The following is a 22,663-nucleotide window of genomic DNA, read 5'->3' on the forward strand; positions in this document are numbered from 1 at the left end:
CTCATTTTTAATTGTAGTTGCCAAAGGACCATCAGTGACTATGTCCTAGAGTTCATAGTCTTCTCCTGTGATGTGATCCTTCATCCTGTTCTTCCACCAAGAGTAGTAATGTCCATTGAACAATGGAGGCCTTGCAGTGGATTATCCTTCCCAATTCCCAGGTGGTGCACTCATGTTGATCTTTTCCTAAGGTGTTAGCCTCTTCAAGGATAATCCGCTCTGATACCAATTGATGTTCTAAACGTTAATACCACACAAGAGGGGGTGATTTATGTGGTACCCAATTTTTCGATCTAGAAGAACCTGGTTCTTCTAGGTGTTCTAACTACTACTGTTGTGGAATTAAAAATACAGAAAATAAAGAACATAAAGATTTTTACGTGGAAAACACCTGGCTGAAAAGGTGAAAAAACCACGACCTACTACTCAGTAGGATTTTCCCACACATCCGCTAAAATCACTGATCCAAAACAGTATTTACAAAACTCTTTGTAAACCTAAGGATTAACTCTAATCCCAGTGTGGTACACAGCCTCAACTGTTACGACACCTTCAAGTTAACTCTAACTTGAATACTCAAAGTACCTAATACAATTGCTTCTATGAAAGCTGGAAAGGTGCAACTTTAAATCACCTACTATAATTGAACTAGAGTAAAAATAAACACAATAGAACTGGTTCTTCTATATCATTCAAGTAGATTCAGGAGTGCACACTTAAATCTCACATAAATTGCTTGCAAAATTGCCTTGCTCTTTTGCTCTCAATTTAGTTTAACTTCTACGTATGTGCAATACCTGTAAAAGAGAACAATCACAGTTATTTAATGAGTTAGTAATTAGAGTTTGATTGAGACTCAATTGCTGATCTTCCATCGAAGTTGAGTCCTTGAACAATAAAAACTCCAACCCTATCCTTGATCCGGATTGTGTCATCTTCCCATGAGGAGACTTCCTCTCCTCGTCCAATATGCAACCATTTCGATCAGTTCAAAATATATTGACGTTTGATCCTTAAGACTTATTCCTTCACGTGCATCTTACATGTATAGGTTGATAAACACTGTGTCTCATATGATAGACCAGGTCCATGACTGAGTTTATTTGTCATTCTTCAAAACTTCACCTGAACATGGGCCAACAGTGCGATTTGTAGCTCGGTGCCTCAATTGTCAGTAGGTGAAGTATGAGCACCATAGACCGGGTGGGTTGCTTCAGCAGATAGAGATTCCGGAGTGGAAATGGGAGAGGATCACCATGGAATTTTTAGTTGGACTCCCTCGGACTGCGAAGAAGTTCAATGCCATTTGGGTGTTTGTGGATAGGCTGACCAAGTCTGCACACTTCATTCATATGTGTACTACTTATTCTTCGGCACGGTTAGCGGAGATTTATATCTGGGAGATTGTTCGTCTGCATGGTATTCCAGTTTCCATCATTTCAGACAGATGTACTCAGTTCACATCACGGTTCTAGAGAGTCGTTCTGTAGGAGTTGGGTACTGGGTGGAGTTGAGCACAACATTTCACCCTCAGACGGACAGACAGTCCGAGCGCACTATTCAGATTATGGAGGATATGCTCTGCGTGTACGTGATTGAGTTTGGAGGATCTTGGGATCAGTGTTTGCCAGTGGCGGAGTTTGCTTACAACAACAGCTATCAGTCTAGCATTCAGATGGCACCGTATGAGGCTTTATATGGTAGGCGGTGTAGATCCCCGATGGATTGGTTTGAGCCGGGTAAGGCTAGATTATTGGGCACAGACTTGATTTAGGATGCTTTGGAAAAGGTCAAGGTAATTCAGGATAGACTCCGTACAGCCCAGTCCAGACAGAAGAGTTATGCGGACCGAAAAGTTCGTGATGTTTCCTATATGGTTGGAGAGTGGGTTCTGCTTCGGGTTTCGTCTATGAAGGGCATGATGAGATTTGGGAAGAAAGGGAAGTTGAGTTCGAGGTTTATTGGGCCTTTTGAGATATTGAGGCGTGTTGGGGAGGTTTCTTATGAGCTTGCCTTACCTCCCAGCTTGGCAGGAGTTCATCCGGTATTTCATGTTTCGATCCTTCGGAGGTATCATGGTGAATTGTCACACGTGTTGGATTTTTGTTCAATCCAGTTGGACAAGGACCTATTTTATGTTGAGGAGCCAATGGCGATATTGGATAGGCAGGTCAGAAACCTGAGGTCAAAGAACATTGCATCAGTGAAGGTTCAATGGCGGGGTCAGCCAATTGAGGAGGCGACCTGAGAGATCGAGCAGTATATGCGCAGCCGATACCCTCATCTTTTCACTACTTCAGGTATGTCTCTATCCTCGTTCGAGGACAAACGAATGTTTAAGTGTGGGAGGATGGAATGACCCGGCTGGTCGTTTTTAGAATTTAAGCCCCGATCCCCTATTAACTGCTTCCCCCATGTTTATTTCTGCTATTTTGGTTTGCCGGGACGTTCAATTTTGAGTTTCAGAGAGTTTTGGAACACTTAGTCCCTAAATGAGAGAATAAGTGTTGGAAAGTTGACCGTAGTTGGAGAAGTGTGAAGTTGGCCTCGGAATGGAAATTTGATGGTTTCGTTAGCTCCGTTAGGTGATTTTAGGCTTAGGGGCGTGATCGGAATGTGTTTTGGAGGCCCGTAGATAATTTTGGGTTGAAATGCCAAAAGTTGAATTTTTGAAGATTCCGGTCTGATAGTGAGATTTTGATCCGAGGGTCGGAATGGAATTTCGAAAGTTGGAGTAGCTCCATAGTGTTGAATGTGATGTGTGTGCAAAATTTCAGGTCATTCGGACGAGGTTTGATAGACTTTTTGATCGAAAGCATATTTTGAGGAAATTTGGAGTTCTTAGGCTTAAATCCTTGATTAATTCGAGGTTTCGATGTTGTTTTACGTATTTTAAGGATTGGTACAAGTTTAAATAAGGTATTAGGTGATGTTGGTGCTTTTGGTTGAGGTCCCCGGGGCCTTGGGGTGATTTCGGATGATTGACGGGAAGTTTGAGAAATTGTGCAGCTGTTATATTTTTGCTGCTTCTGGTATTTTCGCATCTGCGATTTGGGGACCGCAGATACAGCGCCGCAGAAGCGACTTTGGGTAAATTCTTTATGAACCGCAAATGCGGTGAAGGGCTCGCAGAAGTGGAACCGCTCCTGCGGTTGGAGGTCCGCAGATGCGGGAGCTGGCATTTTAATGAAAGTCGTAGATGCGATGTTGTGTCCGCAGAAGCAGCACCAGAGATGTGGTCCCAGGGCCGCAAATGCGGAAATCGCTGGGCAGAACATATAAATAGTTGCCTTCACGAATTTAAGGGATTCTTTCACCATTTTCATCCGGGTTTGAAGCTTTTGAGAGGGATTTTTGAGGAATACAAAGGGGGAATCACTTGGAGGTAATGTCCTTGACTTCATAACTCGTTTTTATGTGATTAAAGACCTAATTAATGGTGAGAAATTTGGGAAAATGGGTAATTAGGGCTTGAGTTTAAGAGACCTTTAATTGAGGAATTGAGGGGTCATTTGGACTCCGATTTCAGTGTTCTTATTATGTATAGACTCGTGACAGTACGAGATTTCTGAAAATATAAATTTTACCCGATTCGGAGACGTGGGCCTGAGGGGCGTTTTGGTCATTTTGCATAATTTCGCGTATTAGAATAGAGTTTAATTGTAGAATCAGTTACTTTAAGTATTATTTACATTATGAAATTGAATTGAATAGATTTTGGCCATTTGGAGTCGAGTACTCGTGGCAAGAACGTGGTCTCGAGTTTAGTATTGAGCCGGTTCGAGGTAAGTGGCTTGTCTAACCTTTTATGGGGGACCTTCCTCTTAGGATTGGTATATTTGGTAATTGAAATGCCTTGTACGTGAGGTGAAGAGTATGTACTTGTGCAAATTGTTGAGAAATCCGTTTTTCATTAAGTATTCACTAGTATGTTCCTTTTTCTACTTTCATTACTTGTGAAATTAAACCTATTGTTAGCTTAGGAAAACATGTCTAAATGAATTCATTGCCTTATTTGTTCAACCTGCTATACCTGAACTCTCTGCAGCATGCTAGGCTAGAATTACTTGTTGCCTTGATATGAAATTTCCATTTCTGAATATCTTCTTGTTGTTGCTGTGTATTTACATTGGGACTACGGATTTGGGATTCCGGTAGTTCCCCCTTGTCTGTTTACTTTGGGACTACGGGTTAGATTCCCGGTAGATCTCCCTCCACATTTACTTTGGGACTGCGGGTAGATTCCTGATAGATCCTCCTGCACAGATATATGGAACTACGGGAATGCACCCAGTAGATTCCCCTAGTACAGGGTATTTACATTTGGGACTACGGATCGGGATTCCGGTAGATCCACGCACATTGATAGTTGGACTATGGGACGGGATCCCGAGAGATTCACTGGACAGTTGTAATAGGGACTACAGGACGGTATCCTGGTAGATCCCCATTGTTACTATTGGTACTGAGCTGTATTTACTTCCGTGTTTACTCTATTTTTGTATAGTTGTTGTTGCCCTGTATAACCTGTTTTATTTCACTATTGTACTCATTTATACTACCTATTTTATACTGTTGAAACTTTATAGTTTGTTTAACCTCAGTAGGGCCTTGTCCTTCCTCGTCACTACCCGACCGAGGTTAGGCTTGTCACTTACTGAGTACCGCTGTGGTGTACTCATGCCTCTTTTGCGCTTGTCTTTCATGTGCAGATCCAAGTACTTCTTCTCAGGCCTAACATCCTTGAGGGAGGCGACTACTTATAGACTTCGAGGTATATCTTCCGCGTCCACAAACCTAGGAGTCCCTTTTTATTCGTGCTTTTAGTATTTAGCCCTTCAGTACTTTCTGTTCTTATTAGACAAATTCTAGAGTTAGAGCTATGTAGTATTTCTCTTTTTTCTTAGCTTGTGATTCATGGGTTTTCGGGTCTTGTATTTAGATATTGGCTATGAGTTTTATAAATGGTGTATGTCGAGCGGCACATTTAAACATTATTAATGTTTTATTTCTGTTTTTAAATTGTTTTACTTTCGCAAGTTTGGTTATCTTCTGCAATTTAGGCTTACCTAGTCTTAGGGACTAGGTGTCATCACGATGGTTCACAGAGGGTGAATCGGGGTCGTGACAGAATGTCCGAGTCCCTGATCTCCAACTGGTGATAACCCGAATGGAGATCAATCTTGGAGAACACTCTCTCTCCCTGAAGCTAGTCAAACAAATCATCAATGCGAGGCAAGGGATACTTGTTCTTAATTGTTACTTTGTTCAATTGCCTATAATCAATGCACATCCTCATAGTGCCATCCTTCTTCTTCACAAATATAACTGACACACCCCAACACGACACGCTAGGCCGAATGAACCCCTTATCAAGGAGTTCCTGAAGATGCTCCTTTAACTCTTTCAACTCCTCTGGTGCCATACGATACGGCGGGATAGAAATGGGCTGAGTTCCCGGCACCAGATCAATACCAAAATCAATATCCCTATCCGGTGGCATGCCCAGCGGATCTGGAGGAAACACATCGGGAAAATCTCTCACAACTGGGATATAATCAATATTGGGAGCCTCAGCTCCAACATCCCTCACAAAGGCTAGGTACGAAAGACATCCCTTCCCAACCATACGCTGGGCCTTCAAGAATGAGATCACTCTACTGGGAACATAATCAGTAAAACCTCGCCACTCTATCCGTGGCATACTTGATATAGACAATGTGACTATCTTAGCATGACAGTCCAAAATAGCACGGTACGGAGATAGCCAATCCATGCCCAAAAAGATATCGAAATCCAACATACACAATAACAAAAGATCCACTCGGGTCTCCAAACCCCCAATAGTCACCACACATGACCGGTACACGTAGTCTACAACAACATTATCGCCTACTGGACTAGATACATGAATAGGTGAAACAAGAGACTCACTGGGCGTATCCAGATAATGAGCAAAGTATGATGAAACATAAGGAAAGGTGGAACGGGGATCAAATAATACAGATGCATCTTTGTGGTAGACTGAAACAATACCTGAAATCACGACATTTGAAGCAGCAATATCTGGTCTACCTGGGAGGGCATAGAAATGAGCCTGACCACCACCTAATCGACCTCCTCCTCTAGGGCGACCCCTAGCTGACTGACCTTCACCCCTAGCTGGGTGGGTGGGTGGTGAAATAACTGGAGCACAAGTCGAGGGCTGACCCCTATACTGAGACTGACCATCATGAAGACGAGGACACTTCCTCCTCATATGTCCAAACTCTCCACACTCATAGTAACTCCCCGATGCTTGAGATGGGGGCTGAAAGGAACCCATGGCACCGGATTGACCAGTAGAAGAACCTGGCATGGAAGAACCCTGGACTGATGGAACACGGGACGAACTCTGAGCTGGAAGGGCGGTAAGTGATGAGTGGCCCCGATGAGAACTATGAAAGCCATGACCCGATAATGCTCCACAGTAACCTGGGCGAGCGGAATGAGCCTTCCTGAAAGGACGGCCTCTACCATGCTAGAATTGACCCCTCGAAGGAGCATTACTAAAACTACCAGATCCCCGAGGCCTCTTGGCCTCCCTCTCCTCTCGCTTCTGCCGGCAAACTGACTTAATCTCAAGGGCGATATCAACAACCTCCTCGAAGGTAGCACATGTCCCCCTCTCCCTAGTCATGAGAATCCGAAGCTGATGTGTGAGGTCATTAGCAAACCTCTTGATCCTCTCTCAATCTGTGGGAACCAACCAAACCGCATGTCGGGCTAACTCGGAGAACCACATCTCATATTGTATCATAGTCACCTCCCCCTAACGCAACTGCTCAAACTGCCTGTGCAGCTCCTCTCGGCACGACTGTGGCACATACTTCTCCAGAAAGAGAACAGAAAATTATTGCCAAGTAAGGGGCGCTGCACCAACAGGCCTACTCCTCTCATATGCCTCTCATCAAGTGAAGGCAGCCCCAGAAAACTGAAAGGTGGTAAATGCCACACCACTGGTCTGTAGAATCCCGGTTGAACGAAGAATCCTCTAGCACTTATCCAAGAAACCCTAGGCATCCTCGCCTTCTGCACCGCTGAAGGTCAGAGGCTGGAGTCTACCAAACCTCTCAAGTTGGCGCTACTCGTCGTTCGGCATAACTGGTACCACAAACTCCTGAGCTGGTGCAACTGGCTGGGCTGGAGGTGCCCCGGTGTTTGGAATCCCTGTACAACCTACTAAGGTGTGCGAGCAACAGGTGTCTGGGTGCCTCCACCGGCCTGAGAAGTAGTTGCGGCCGTAGTAACTGAGACCGCCTGAGCCAAACCGATACATACTGATAAGATATGAGCTAAAGCCTCTTGAAGGCCTGGAATTACAATAGGCACTGCTTGTGCCTGGGCTGGTGCTGCTATAGCATCCACAACTGGGACCTGATCAGGAACTGGGGCAGCTGGTGGATCTGTCGGTGCCGCTCTAGCTGCTCTGCCCCTGTCACGGCCTTGACCGCGACCTCGGCCTCTAGTGGCCCCAACTGGTGGTACTGGCGGTCATCCATCCTGCCCGGTAGCACGTGTCCTCACCATCTGTAAGAGAATGCAATAACAGAACTTTAGTACTCGGATCAACAAATTCGCATGACAAAAATTTCAAGAATATCTCCGTACCAATCCGCGAGACTCTACTAATCGGCTCATAACTCGCGAGACCAATATAACCTAGACTCTGATACCAACTTGTCACGACCCCAAATACCGGTCGTGATGGCGCCTATAACATTACTAGGCAGGACAACCAATTAATTAATCAAGCCAACTAAGCGTTATATCGCTGCAGCGCGTAGCCCAATCCAATATATATATATATCGTTGCGGCGTGCAACCCGATCTATATAAGTATCGCTGTAGCGTGCAGCCTGATCCATATAAGTATCGTTGCGGCGTGCAGCCCGATCCTTACCTCACATATATAAATAACCTTACAGTTTGGTTCTCAACCTCTCTTAGTCATTAACCTCACCGCCTCTCGTACACACAGTGGAAATTAGGGAACTCAGTCCACATAGTCATCTCATTTAGAAGTGGAAAGATAAAACTAGTTTTAAATATTTAAACAGGTAAAACATGACTGAGGATATGCTTTTAGCAAGTAAAATGAGGAAAACAGTCCAAATACCCCTAAGGGTTTCTACAAGTTGGCACAAGGTCCCAAACATGGCATACAACCCATAATATAGTATAAATATCCAAAATACGAAATAATATAATATTTCCAAATCAAATACACGGCTTAATATTCGCTACGGGACGGACCAAGTCACAATCCCTACCGGTGCATGCCCACACGCTCGTCACCTAGCATGTGTGTCACCACATTTATCAAAACAAGTCAAATACCGGGGTTTTATACCCTCAATTCTAGATTTAAAATGGTTACTTACCTCAAACCGGTGAAAATACTACTTTGTGATGCCTTTTCCCCTCGAATCGTCCTCATCTCACGTCGAATCTATCCAAAATCAGAATCACGACGTCAAAATAGGCTAAGAGAACAAAGCCCAAGCGAAAGAAATCGATAAATGATACACATCCTGAAATTATCAAAACCCCACCCTCGGGCCCACATATCAAAACTCGATAAAAATCACATCAACGGAATCTTTATCCTCCCACGAGTCTATACATATCAAGAACACTATAATCGGAGTCCAAATGGCCCCTTAAATCCCCATGTAATGGTCTCTTAATCTCAAGACCTAATCCCCAATTTTTCTTCCTTAATCACCACTAAAACCATGATTGAACAATGGAGAAATGATCTTAAACTCAAACAAATAAGCTTAGGGAACTTACCCAACTGATATCCTTTGATTCCTCTTGAAATCCTATGCCTTAGCCTCTTTCCCGTCTTCAAAAATGGAGTATCTTGCAAAAATTCGCGAAGAAAGCAATATATACCTTCTGGCCAGGGATTTTTGCACCTGTGACCAGACCCACGCTTCTACAGCACCGCATTTGCGGTCAAATAGCTGCTTCTGCGGCTTTCACTTAAATTCCAAAAATCGCATATGCTACATCATAGCCGCACTTGCGCCATCGCAGGTGCAGTCCACCAACCGCATCTGCAGCTCCTGCACTTCTCCTCCTTGACCGCTTCTGCGGTCATTTCCTCGCATCTGCGGAATCACACCAGCGTTTCCCAATCCATAGGTGCAGAAATAGCAGAAGCAGCAATTTCTGCAACTTCACCAAAATCTCAAACTCTCTGACAACCATCCGAAATCACCCCCAGGCCCTCGGGACCTCAGCCAAAAGTACCAACATATCCCAAAACCTTATTCAAACTTGTACCAACCCTCAAAACACCTCAAACAACATCAAATCAACTCAAACACATCGGATTCAAGCCTAAGTTTCCGAAATCTTCCGAATTCCGCTTTTGATCAAAAACCCAACCAAACCATGTCCGAATGACCTGGTATTTTGCACACACACCCCAAATGACACAACAGGACTATTTCAACTCTCGTAATTCCATTCTGACCACTAGATCAAAATCTCAACTACCAACCGAAAATCGCCAAAAATTCACTTTCGCCAATTCAAGCCTAAATCTACTCCAGACTTCCAAAACTCATTTTGACCACGCTCCTAAGTCCCATGTCACCTCCCGAAGCTAATCGAACCATCAGAACTCGCATCCGAGCCCTCTAACACATAAGTCAACATCCGATTGATTTTTCCAACTTAAACTTCCTTAAAAGAGACTAAGTGTGTCAAACCTTACCAAATCCTTTTCGAACCCCAACCAATCAATTCGATCACATATAGAGTTACTATACAAAGTAAATAAAAGTAGAAATGCGGGAAATAGAGCGGCAAATCATAAAATAACTGGTCGGGTCGTCACAATGGTTGGATTCAGTTTTCGGATGAATCAGAATTGAATTGGAAGAATGAACCTAGTTTTGGAAGTTTAAATAGTGAAAATTTGACTGGAATCGGACATTTGAGTAAAAGGACCCGGAATGGGTCGTGGGTGATCCCAACAGCTTCGTATGATGATTTCGGACTTAGGAACGCGTCCGAATTCGGATTTGGAGGTCAATAGGTAAATTGAGGCATTTCGGCGAAAGTTGGAAAAGTTGAAGTTTGGAGAATGGAAAAGTTTGACTCATAGTTGACTTTTGTGATATCGGGGTCGGAATGTGATTTCGAGAGTTTGAGCAGCTCCGTTATATCATTTTTGACTTGTCTGCAAAATTTGACGTCATTCCGGGTTGAATTGATAGGTTTTGGCATGAGTTTTGGAAGTTAGAGGGTTTGAAAGTTCCTAAGTTCGATTCTTGGTGTAATTCGATGTTTCAGTGTTGTTTGATGTGATTTGAGACCTCTAGCGAGTCCGTGTTAGGTTATATGACTTGTTTGTGTGTTTGGACGGGGTCTTGGGGGCCTCGCGTGTGTTCCCAGTGGGCTACGAGTCATTTTCCCTTGTTTTTAAACTGCTGTTTTCTGCTTCTGGTATCCTCTTTCGCGTTCGCGACCAGCCTTTCATGTTCGCGAAGCTTTGTTGCTGACCACCTGGAAATTTTTATTCGCGTTTGCAAAGATCTGCCTTATCCTTCTTCGCGTTCGCATCACCTTCCCCGCGTTCGCGTAAGCATCTGTTCCTTACTCTCCACACTCGCGTCCCGTATCTCGCGTTCGCGATGGCTATTCTTGGTAGCTTCAGTTTCCCTTCTTCGTGAACGCAATTTCCCTTCCGCATTCGTGATGCTCAAAATCTGGGTGGACAGAATATAATTTCCAGATCGAGAGTTACACCATTTTTGGAGTTCTAGAGCTCGATTTTGGGCGATTCTTTGTGGGTTTTTCAAGCAAAACGATTGGGTAAGTGTTCTTCACCTAGAATAGATTATATTCCATGAATTTGTCTTCATTTTTATCATTTAATTTTTGATTTGGGTTGAGTAAAATGTTAGTTTTTGAAGAAATTTCCTAAAATGAAAAATCGTGATTTGAGGGGCCAAATGATATCGGAATTTAATAAATCTTGTATGGTTGAACTCATATTGGAATGGGTATTTAGATTTTGTAAAATTTGTCGGGTTCCAAGGCGCGGGCCCGGGGGTCAACTTTTGGACAAATTTTTGAATTTTGTTAACGATTGAGACTTTATGATCTGGAATAGTTTCTTATGTATTTTATTTGTGCTTTGAAGTTAATTTGGTTAGATTTGAGCCGTTCGGAGGTCTTTTCACCCAAGAAGTGCATTTTAGAGTATCGGTTTGTCGTCTTTGAGGTAAGTATCTTGCCTAACCTTGTGGGGGCACTTCCCCTTAGGAATTGAGTCTTCTATGCTAATTGTAGTCCGTGCATGCGAGGTGACGAGTGTGTGCTCGGACTTATTTGTGGAAAATATGCTCTAGGGTTCTTAGGTCCTTATGTTCAATATGTGGAGATTATTCCGTTATGACTGAGTTTAATAATTGCTTAAATTGTCTCTATATTCTCCATATGATGTTGCTAGCTTTCCCTCGAATTCCTACGTGTTGCATTGACCCTTAATTGCCTTAATTGAAGTGATCGCCTTCCTTATTGTTTTGATACTTCTTGATTGTGAGTTCCTCTATGACTTCGTACAAATAGGTTACATGTCCAATTTTTGTGATTACCTGTGTAGTTATCACGTGTTTGTTATGTCTTGTTGTTTAGTTGAGGTTTCATTGTGAAGTTAATTATCGGTACAAGTTTGGTTATAACTGATTCTCTTGCCAGGACATATTTAATCCTTACGGTTGGTTCCCTTGCTAGGATGTGTTTACTCTTGTTGTTGACTCTCTTGCCGGGATATGATTGTTTCCTTATTGTTCCCTTACCAGGATTCTTGTGTGATTACTGTTGATTTATATATTAAATGGATCGGGTTGCACGCCGCAACAATATTAAATGGATCGGGTTGCACGCCGCAACAATATTATATGGATCGGGTTGTATGTCGCAACAATATTAAATGGATCGGGTTGCACGCCGCAACATCATTATATGATTTGGATCGGATTGCACGCCGCAACATCATTATATGATTTGGATCGAGTTGCACGCCGCAATAGTACTATATGATTGGGATTGGGTTGCATGCCGCAACAAGAAAGAATAATAGTGTACATTGACTCTTATGGTGAGAACGAGAGTAAAAGCACGAAGGGTGATGTCGTGCACTTTCTGCTGCTGTGTTTATTTGTTGTTATCAATTCAAGTGTTTAAATTATTTAAATTCCTTTATTGTTGTGATACTTTGTGCTAGAACCTACAATGTTTTCAATACCTCACCGTATTTATATATATATATATATATATATATATACTCCAATACTTCAAACTTCAATAATTGCTACAGCCGTAATTCAACTAGTTTCTCAACTATACCCCTTAAACCATTCGAGGTCATATTTTACTTAAGAAGGAATTTCTACTAAGTTTTAAGTTATTAAATCTCATGTTAAAGGTAATAATCCATTCAATGTGGTATTTTTAAATAAAAAGGGGTACTTTCTTTACTCAAATGTTTTCAAAAGAAATAAATTTCACCTTTTCTCGCTGGCTTTCCCAATTAGTTTAGAAATTGCATTTTACTTATATTAGGTAAATGAGACTTCTTGGTCATATTGAGTGCATTGTACGGACATTACGTATTGTATAGCATGTGAAGTCTGTTGTTAAAAGTGAAATGGAAAAGATGGGGGCACAAGGTGCTTTGTGTGCAGAAGATTCGGAAGTTAAGATTATAATATGAGAAATCGAGGATTGAGATGGTCGGGATTGTGTATTAGATATGATGTGATTGATTGAGTGGGCATTTCCTTCTTTAATTGAATACAATATTACTTATCTTTGTTCCTGTTATGTCAGTGTTGATTTACTTGGTTATCATTCGTTACTACCCGCGTTTTCCTTTATTATTCTTACTGTTGTATTTTGATTTCTTTGCGCTATTGATATTACCTCGTTATCTTTATCGCAATATTTTATTATCATATTCTGTTCATTTTATTTGACTAGTAGGTGTTTTGACTGTTCCTCATCACTACCCCACCGAAGTTAGTCTTTATACTTACTGGGCACCGTCGTGATGTGCTCATACTACACTTTTGTACATTTTTGTGTGTACAGATCCAGGTGGATTGATAGTAGCTGTGCAGGTTGCCGCGGTGGAGACTCAAGGTAAACCTGCTACAGCGTTCGCAGGTCTCGGAGTCACCTTCACTTGTATTTATTTCCATTTGCTCCTTTTGTTTCGGGACAGTGATATATTATTTTGTGTAATTTCTCTTAGATAGGTTTGTGACTTGTACCACCGGTTTTAGGAATTTTAATTTATTCAGAGTTGGTTAATTTAAAGTTAGTAAGCATCAATGTTATTTCAGTTTATGTTAGGCTTACCTAGTTTAGATACTAGGTGTCATCACGACTCATTCGGAGGGATTTTGGGTCGTGACACCAAGTCTAGAGGTCCTAAACTCCTCCGGGGCCATAAGAAAGGGACGGGTAACAGAACGCTTAGAGGTCGTTAATCAAACTCACTTATATAATTATTAAGGGGAGGTTAATGGGTAGTAACGGATATGATGACCTGCGCGCTGATATCACGTGTAGCCCCTCTAGTTGAGGAGGATTACCGGGCATTGCACAGATTGATCATATAGGTTAATCAACTTAGGACTTCCCTTTCCCAATTCCTATATGTGTTTAAATTATCTAAACTTCTTTCATGTGCATTAGACCATCTCAATTCCCTTGATCATATATGTGTTTAAACCATGAAAACTACCTTTGTTTGCAAATATGTGCCAAGACTGCTTACTTGTTAATTGACTAATTCGCATAGTTTAAGTTCGGTCAGGACCCACCGTTATGGACCGCGAGGGGTGCCTAACACCTTCCCCTCAAGGTTATTTCGTACCCTTACCCTAATCTCTGGTAATGCAAACTAGTTACATGAGTTAATTGCTCTAGGTGCCCTAACGCACCTTAATCCATTAGGTGGCGACTCTTCAAATTCAAATACCCAATTCGCAAAAAGAAACTAGTTGTTTCCCCATGAATGTCGAAACCCGAACTCCGCGTGAAAAAAGAGGGCGCGACAGGTCCATTGGAAAAATTGGGAAACAAAGTAAAGGAATTTATACATCTACATTGTGACAGCAAGGCAGCATTACAAATTGCAGCAAATCCATTTTTTCACGAAAGAACAAAGCACATAGAAATCGACTGTCATTTTATAAGTGAAAGAATCAAGGAAGGAGTAATCACAACCAACTACATTCCCACAAGGCAACAAATGGCAGACCTGATGACAAAAGGACTTGGAGCAGCCCAACACAAGTCACTCTTGGAAAAGCTAGGAGTGCTCGATGTATTCCACTCTCCCAGCTTGAGCGGGAGTGTTGTGATAGAGAATCCATTGTGGGGATCAGTTTGTAAATAAAGAAAGTTACAGGATAAGAAAAGTTTGTCAATTAGAGGCGGTTAATACTGTTCTATATAAGAACAATGTACGCATGTATTACACACATTGAAAATGAAATCTTTTCTCTTTTTTTCTCTCTAGAATTTTCCTCCCATTGTTGATTCATTCTATTACATATTTCAATTACTAGTGATATACACAGAATCTATGTAAGTTGATAGAATGATTACATAAATTTAGTGCACAAAACTTAACACTCTATTTTACATTAAATTAAGACGTCGGCCATGGCACATCCAGTCAAATGCCCCAAGTTCTTCTAGTGTTTTAATTTGGGAACCATTTCAATCATCAACATAAACCATGTATGAAAGCTTTCAAGAATTCAGTAAATATTTTAAGGCAATTGGTGGTTTGGTGTATCGCGACATTGAAAACATTTTTGAATTGTTTTATTGAACATTTATTGTCTTTTTTTTCTTTGCAAGCATGTTATGCATATATGATACATTTGATCATGCATTTGAACTTATGATTTCAATCTTTAAATTAACTTTTTTTGGGTACAATATTCAATCTTTGAATTAAAGGGTAAGCATTATTAGTTTGCCCTTGAAAATGCAAAGAGAAATTAAAAGCAATAATATAATGAACCTATTAAAGCATATATTTATGAGAAGGCTAAAAAATTTGTTTGGGATGCTGGAAAAATCCAATCAAGATGATATCACCGTGGATAAGTATAGATACATACTATTAATTAGTTTAAGTCATTTCCTAGTGTAATTTTTTTTTTTTAATACAATCTCTGCATTGAAGCTACCCTCATAATTTGATATAGATTGATATCTAAAAAGAGTAGAATATCAATAATAATTGCTCGCTCGCTGTCCGAACTTTTTTCTAATTTTATTTTGTTACAAAGGAGCAATTGTAATATTCTATTACTCCATTATTTACGTAGAGAAACATGAATGGCGTGTTTACTTTACAGCAAATGACATGAACAAACGTGACATCATTTGTAAAATCTTTTTAACAAATTTAATTGTCTTTTAGTTACGCAGCATGATCTGCAATTTGTCTTGTAGTTAATTACGTGAAATGCAGTAAATCTATGTTCTATCTATTCATCAGTTGCAAATATTTCTGTTGAAAATATCAAATGGAATTTATACCTATTTTATTTATTCAAAATTTTGTATGATAAATGGATAAAAAAAGAAAATAGCACTTGTAAAGCATTAACGACCTAGATTTATTGTTTAAAATAACCATAAAATTAAAATCCTGAAAACTTGGATTACTTGAATATTTTTGGTATTAATGATAAAGATTAAATTATTAATTCTTTTTGTTTCTTTAATAATGAAGAAAAAGCAACATAGATGTCAGCAAGATCTGTATATGCAAAGTTGGTGGCTTTACAGCCGACTCTATTGTCTAAATCAACTTTGGGATTAGATTAATATAATATTTTAACGTACCATTAAGAGATTAATATAATCATGTAATGCAAAGTTAAGATTAATTATTTCTTTAGGGTGATTCAAAAATTTAGATGTGTCTTTTGGACAAGACGGAATATTTTGTGAAAATTTGTCATAAATCTTTTTTACATTCTTCAAAAAATTGTCCAAACATAATAGCACAGTATGTAATATTTAGGAAAATGGTAGTAGTACATTTGTCCAAGTTTTAAGTTTTAAATTGTTTTTAGCCTCATCCAAGCTTCAAGTTTCTAAATTATTATCATTTTACTCTTAATAGATGATTTATATAATCACACAAATTTTTATGACTTATTTTAGACTATATCACATAAATTGAGACGGGAGTAAGTTAGTACAATGTAGTGGCATTTATTTATTTTTATTCGGAATATAGAATGTAATTATTGAGATAATTTGAATATATAATGGAGAGTACAAACAACAATAATTTTCACATTTAAAAAAACTTAGCCTACTCGCATGGGGCAGGAGGAATCATCAAATCCCCTAATGAAGACACAGAAAAAATTGCCGAATCCAGGATTTGGCATTTCAGAAATCAAAATATTCCTTTTGGCAGCCGGAAAACTAGAAATAAAAAAGTTACGTGTGTGTCATTGAAATGGACAAGATGTTAGATGTTACAAATTTTTAAGTGTCTTTTCTGTAGTTGTTAAACCAAAAGCTCACACGATTGAAAAAATAAGTATTAATATTACTGAAAAATAATTTGTAAAACAGCAAATAATTATCTTCTTTTTGAAACTTAACATTTTGTAAAGGGGCCGTATTTTGAATAGCTCATAGCAAAAATGTTATTATATAGTCGCTCTCAAAATAATAGCCGAAAAAATATAATGTATTTTTTGTATATATACATTTCTATATGTTGTAGAACTCCCATGTACAGAAGATGAAGGTGGCTGAAATGAGGATGTTGAGATGGATGTGCGGACATACCATGTTGGATAGAATTAGAAATGAAGTTATCCGGGACAAAGTTAGTGTGGCCTTTGTGGAGGATAAGATGCGGGAGGCAAGACTTAAATGGTCCGGGCATGTTAAGAAGAGAGGCATTGATGTTCCGGTGAGGAAGTGTGAAAGGCTGGTGTTAGAGGGCCAACGGAGAGGTAGAGGCAGGCCGAATAAGTATTGGGGTGACGTGATTATGCGAAATATGATGTTGCTCCAGCTGACCGAGGACATGATGTTGGCCCAATGTGAAGTTTTGAAGACTGACAAAGGAACTCAGACATGGACCAGGTCCATCTTGGGAAGCATAGTTATGATCAACTCAAACATGTGAGATGCACGTGAAGGAGATAAACCTAACTTATCAGAAGGGATATCTCCTGATCATGATCGAAAACATTGCATATTGGATAAGGAGAAAGACTCCTTACACAAAGAGAACACGGGTTGAGAAAAGGATAAAGTTAAGAGTATGAGATAAAGTAGAACTCTTCCACCATGGAAGAGTAGCATCTGTATCCTAGTCAATCTCTAATTGCTAACTCCTTAAATATCAGTGTTGTTCTCTTTTAGAGGTAATGCACATAAGCAGAAGTTAAACGTGAATTGAGAGAAAAATAGCAAGACAATTTTGCAAGCAATTTATGTGTGATTAAAGCGTGCAAACCTGAAGCTACTTGAACCAGATAAACAAACCAGTTCCAAGTGTTTGTCTTTTTATTCTAGTTCATTTATAGTAGGTGATTTTACATTTTACCTTTCAACTTATTTAGAAGAAATTGTATTAGGTACGTAGAGTTTTCAAGTTAGAGTTAACTTGAAGTTGTCGCAACAGTTGAGGTTGTGTGCCACAACGGGATTAAAGTTAATCCTAGGTTTACAAAAGAGTTTTTGTAAATGCAGTTTATGGCTCAGTGATTTTATTGGAGAGTTTGGGAAAATCCTACTGGAAGGTAGGTCGTGGTTTTTTCACCTTTTGAGCCAGGTGTTTTCCACGTAAAATCTCTGTATTTTTTATTTTCTGTATTTATTATTCCGCACCAGTAGTAGTTGGAACACATAGAAGAACCAGGTCCTTCTATAATCAAGTTAAGTGAAAATTGGGTACCACACAAATCATCCCCCCCTCCTCTTGTGTGGTATTGAAGTTTAAAACATCAATTGGTATTGGAGTGGGTTATTCTTGAAGAGGCTAACCCCTTAGGAACAGATCAAGATGAGTGCACCACCTAGAAATTGGGAAGGTCAATCCACTGCTAGGCCTCCACTCTTTAATAGCCAGTACTATTCCTGGTGGAAGAACAGGATGAGAGACCACATCATAGGAGAAGACTATGAACTTTGTTACATAGTTACTGATGGTCCCATGGCTACTACAAAGAAGAATGCTGAAGGAGTCGATGTGCCAAAGACAAGAGTTGACTATATTGCTGGAGACTTGAAGAAATGGGAAAAGAATGTCAAGGCCAAGAAATGGCTTGTGTGGGGACTAGGTCCAGACAGTACAATAGAATTCAAAGCTGTAGGACACTCTAAAAGTGGCCCATGAAGGAATTCTTCAAGTAAAGAGATCAAGAGGAACACTGTTGTATTCTCAATATGAGAATTTCACAATGAAGGAAGGAGAAACTATCCAAGAGATATAACAAGGTTCACAACACTAACAAATGAACTTAAGTCTCTTGGAAGAATAATCCTTGAAGAAGACAAGGTTGAGAAGATCTTGACAAGGGTCCTGCCAGTAACTTGAGAAAGCAAAATCACTGCTATTCAGGAATCAAAGAACATTGCTACTCTCAAGTTGGATGAGCTGATTAGAAACCTCACAGCCTATGAACTGAGAAGGGGAACCATGAAGATGGATACACCCAAGAAGGAAAGAAGCCTGACTCTCAGAATAGTTGAAGGTGCTGACTTAGAGGATGATGAAATGGCTATGATCACAAGGGATTTCAAGAAGTACCTAATGAGAGGAAAGGGTTCTTCAAGAGGTGCAACCTTCAACAAACCAAGGGCTCCTGAAAAACAGACCAACGAGGGCTGTTACAAATGTGGGAAGACTGACCACATGATCAAGAACTGTCCTCAGTGGGACATTGAATGGAAAAAGGAAAGGTATGAATGAAGAAACAGGAAGAAGGAACAGGTTCAACCCAAGAAGAACAAAGGATCAACAAAGGCTATGGTTTCTGTTTGGGGAGAAACCTCAGATGAGGATTCAGAAGATGAAACTGGAGATGAACAAACATTTATGGCAATTGGAGAATCATACGATGAACAAGAGGTAAGTGTGATTCATCTCAAATACAAGATTAAATTTTTGTCTAAAGAAAAGCTATCTGAATTACTGCTAGATTTCATTGATGAATCTGAGGTCATAAACAATGAGAAGGAACAACTGTCCAGAGAATGTGTGATCCTTAAGGCCAAGTGCAAAAATCTGGAACTCGGGGCTAGTGAAAGTGATAGTAAAAACACTGAGTTGAAGAACCAGGTTCTTGAACTTGACACCACAGTCTTAGAACTTAGATCTAAAAATTTAAAATTAAAATTAGGAACAGGTAAAAAAAAAGTTGATCTCACACACCTCAACTTAGAAGAAAATCTAGGAAAAATGAAGGATGAGTTGTACAAGAGAGATGAGCAAATAAGAGTCTTAAAAGAAGATAAAGGCAAGGTGAATCATGAACTAGATAGAACTTGAAAATTGAATAAGTCCTCTGATGCACTATCCTGGCCACAAGAGCACCACAGTAGCAACAGGACAAGAATTGGCTATGTGACCCCAACACCTAAGTGGGATCCCAAAAGCAAGTACATCACACTTCCTGATAACAAAATCTGCACACACTGTGGCAACACTGGTCATTACAAAAGTGAGTGTAATGCAAAAGAAAAGGCCAGTCAAAAGAACAAAACCTTTATTCAAGAGAAAAATAGGCTTCCTGGATAGGCTAAAAGGAATTTAATTCACCCATTTGCCTATAGAAAGGGACCTAAACTAGTTTGGGTTCCTAAGACTAACCCCTGATTTTGTTTTGCAAGTTCAAGTGAAGGGAAGTAGCCAACTATGGTACATGGATAGTGGCTGCTCAAAGCATATGACTGGAAGTAAGAACCAGTTTCTTTCACTTGAGGACCTAAAAGGAGGTAATGTCTCATTTGGAAATGGGAAGAAATGTGATATCAATTGGGTTGGAAAGGTAGGTAAGATGGACTCACATTCCATTGAGAATGTCTATTTGATAGATTGCTTGAAATATAGCCTAATCAGTGTGTCACAATTGTGTGACAAAGGTAACCTGGTAACATTTACCTCTACTAAATATTTTGTGATTAATCTTACCACTTAGAAAATTGTTTTGCATGGAAAAAGAGTTAACAATATTTACGTTGTAGATTTGTCCATTCTCTCAGAAAATGAACTCACTTGCTTGAGTGTGTTGGACAATGATCCCCTTCTGTGGTACTAAAGACTTGGTCATGCAATTCTAAATCAACTCAATAAATTAGTCTCCAAGGACCTGGTGATAGGGTTACCTAACATCAGGTTCAAGGAAGACAACGTTTGTGAGTCTTGTGCAAGGAGAGAGCAGGTAAGATCCTCTTTTAAAAACAAGAAAGTGGTAAGAACGACCAGGACGATGGAACTGGTTCATATGGATCTCTGTGGTCCAATGAGAACATTGAGAAGATGTGGTAAGAAATATGTGATAGTACTTGCTGATGATTACTCTAGGTTTACTTGGGTATTGTTTTTAACATCTAAGGATAAAGCATTTGACATGTTTACTGCTTTTGTTAGAAAAACTCAGAAACAACTAGGTAATCAACTTGCATCAATTAGGTCTGATCATGGAACTAAATTTGAAAATGCTAAGTTTGCTGAATTTTGTGATGAACATGGTATAGATCATAACTTCTCTGCCCCTAGGACTCCTCAACAAAATGGAGTAGTTGAAAGAAAGAATAGGACTCTTGAAGATATGGCTAGGACTACGCTTCTTTCTAGTAAACTACCCCATAGCTTATGGGTAGAGGCTTTTAAATTCTGCTTGTTACATCATTAATAGGTGCATGACTAGACCTCTTGTAGAGAAGACTCCCTATGAGTTACTTAAAGGGATAAAACCAAAGATATCCCATCTTAGGGCATTTGGATGCAAGTGTTTTGTGCACAATAATGGAAAAGACTCTCTAGGTAAGTTTGATCCCAGAAGTAATGAGGAAGTATTCTTGGGATATTCTTCACATAATAAAGTTTATAAAGTGTCCAACAAAAGAACTTTGTGTGTAGAAGAAAGTGTACATGTAGTTTTTGATGAAACTAACATTCTTTCTAAGAGACAGGAACATGAAGATGAAGCTATTGGGCTGGTAAAAGAATTGAGTGAAGTCACAGCTCAAGCTAAAACTGCACCAAAAGAAGGAACAGGTGATGGAACAGGTTCTTCCATCCAGGGCAACATGACAGGGGGAACTGAACAAAGAAGAACTGAAACTAATCCCCAAATGGAACTTGTCCATGAGCCTGTTCCTCAGTAACAGAACATGGGAGAAACATCAAACAGAAACCAATTGGTTGTAAAACCTTACATGTATCAAAGTTCTCATCCCATTGTGAACATAATCACTGATTCAACCTCTGGAGTTAAAACTAGATCACAATTAAAGAATCTGTGTACTTTTGATGCTTTCTTATCTCTTATTGAACCTAAAAATGTTGTTGAAGCTTTGCAGGATGTAGACTAGGTAAATACAATGCAATGTGAACTCAATCAATTTGAAAGAAGTCAAGTTTGGCATCTGGTCCCAAGACCCAAGGACAGATCAGTAATTGGCACTAAATAGGTTTTCAGAAATAAGCTTGATGAAGATGGAACTGTTACAAGGAACAAGGCAAGGTTGGTGGTTCAAGGTTATAGCCAGGAGGAAGGCATAGACCATGATGAGACTTTTGCTCAAGTTGCAAGATTGGAAGCAATAAGACTCCTCATAGCCTTTGCAGCACACATGGAATTTACTCTTCATCAGATGGATGTCAAAAGTGCCTTCTTAAATGGATACCTAAAGGAAGAAGTGTTTGTCAAACAACCTCCAGGGTTTGAGAGCAAGGAGTGTCTAAAACATGTGTACAAATTAGACAAGGCTCTCTATGGACTCAAGCAGGCTCCTAGAGCATGGTATGAACGATTGTCCAAATTCTTGCTTGAGCATGGCTACAAGAGAGGTAAAATTAATAGTACTCTATTCTTGAGGGGAAAAGGTAAGGACCTTCTTGTAGTATAAATATATGTTGATGACATAATATTTTGGGGCAACCACTAACAAACTGAGTAAGAAATTTGCCAAATTAATGGGGAGTGAGTTTGAAATGAGTATGATGGATGAGCTTAACTTTTTCTTAGGCTTACAGATCAAACAAAACCCAAATAGAACCATGATCCATCAGCAGAAATATGCAAAAGAGTTGATTAAGAAGTTTAAAATGGATGAATCAAAAGAAATAGACAGACCCATTGCAACAGCGACTAAATTAGACATAGATGAACCTGGTTCATCTGTTGATCAGAAGTTGTATAGGGGTATGATTGGGTCATTTTTGTATCTTACTACTAGCAGACCTGACATAGTTATCAGTGTTGGGCTTTGTGCTTATTTTCAGGCAAATCCTAAGGATCTCACTTGATTGCTGTCAAGAGGATACTGAGATATTTGAAAGGTACTACTGATCTTTGCCTTTTGT

At 39.8% G+C, this 22,663-nt stretch overlaps 1 protein-coding gene across 1 annotated transcript; it reads left to right on the plus strand.

The window, feature by feature from the left end:
• Positions 1–19,099: 19,099 nt before the first annotated feature.
• LOC138870241 (uncharacterized) lies at positions 19,100–21,462 on the plus strand. The gene is made up of 4 exons (XM_070148034.1): positions 19,100–19,594; positions 19,974–20,214; positions 20,317–20,383; positions 20,991–21,462. The coding sequence occupies exons 1-4, from the start codon at positions 19,100–19,102 to the stop codon at positions 21,460–21,462; spliced, it is 1,275 nt and encodes a 424-aa protein (XP_070004135.1).
• The last annotated feature ends 1,201 nt before the right edge of the window (positions 21,463–22,663 follow it).

The sequence above is a fragment of the Nicotiana sylvestris genome, chromosome 6 (assembly GCF_000393655.2).
Source record: "Nicotiana sylvestris chromosome 6, ASM39365v2, whole genome shotgun sequence".
Classification (NCBI taxonomy): Eukaryota; Viridiplantae; Streptophyta; class Magnoliopsida; order Solanales; family Solanaceae; genus Nicotiana; species Nicotiana sylvestris.

What these genes read in the sequence shown, in the direction of transcription:
- LOC138870241 (XM_070148034.1), top strand. Translation starts at nt 19,100, where the DNA reads ATGGTTTCTGTTTGGGGAGAAACCTCAGATGAGGATTCAGAAGATGAA. An exon ending in TAAAAGAAGATAAAGGCAAG is followed by an intron (nt 19,595 to 19,973) that starts GTGAATCATGAA and finishes GTTCAAGTGAAG; the next exon opens with GGAAGTAGCCAACTATGGTA. An exon ending in GTCACAATTGTGTGACAAAG is followed by an intron (nt 20,215 to 20,316) that starts GTAACCTGGTAA and finishes TTTACGTTGTAG; the next exon opens with ATTTGTCCATTCTCTCAGAA.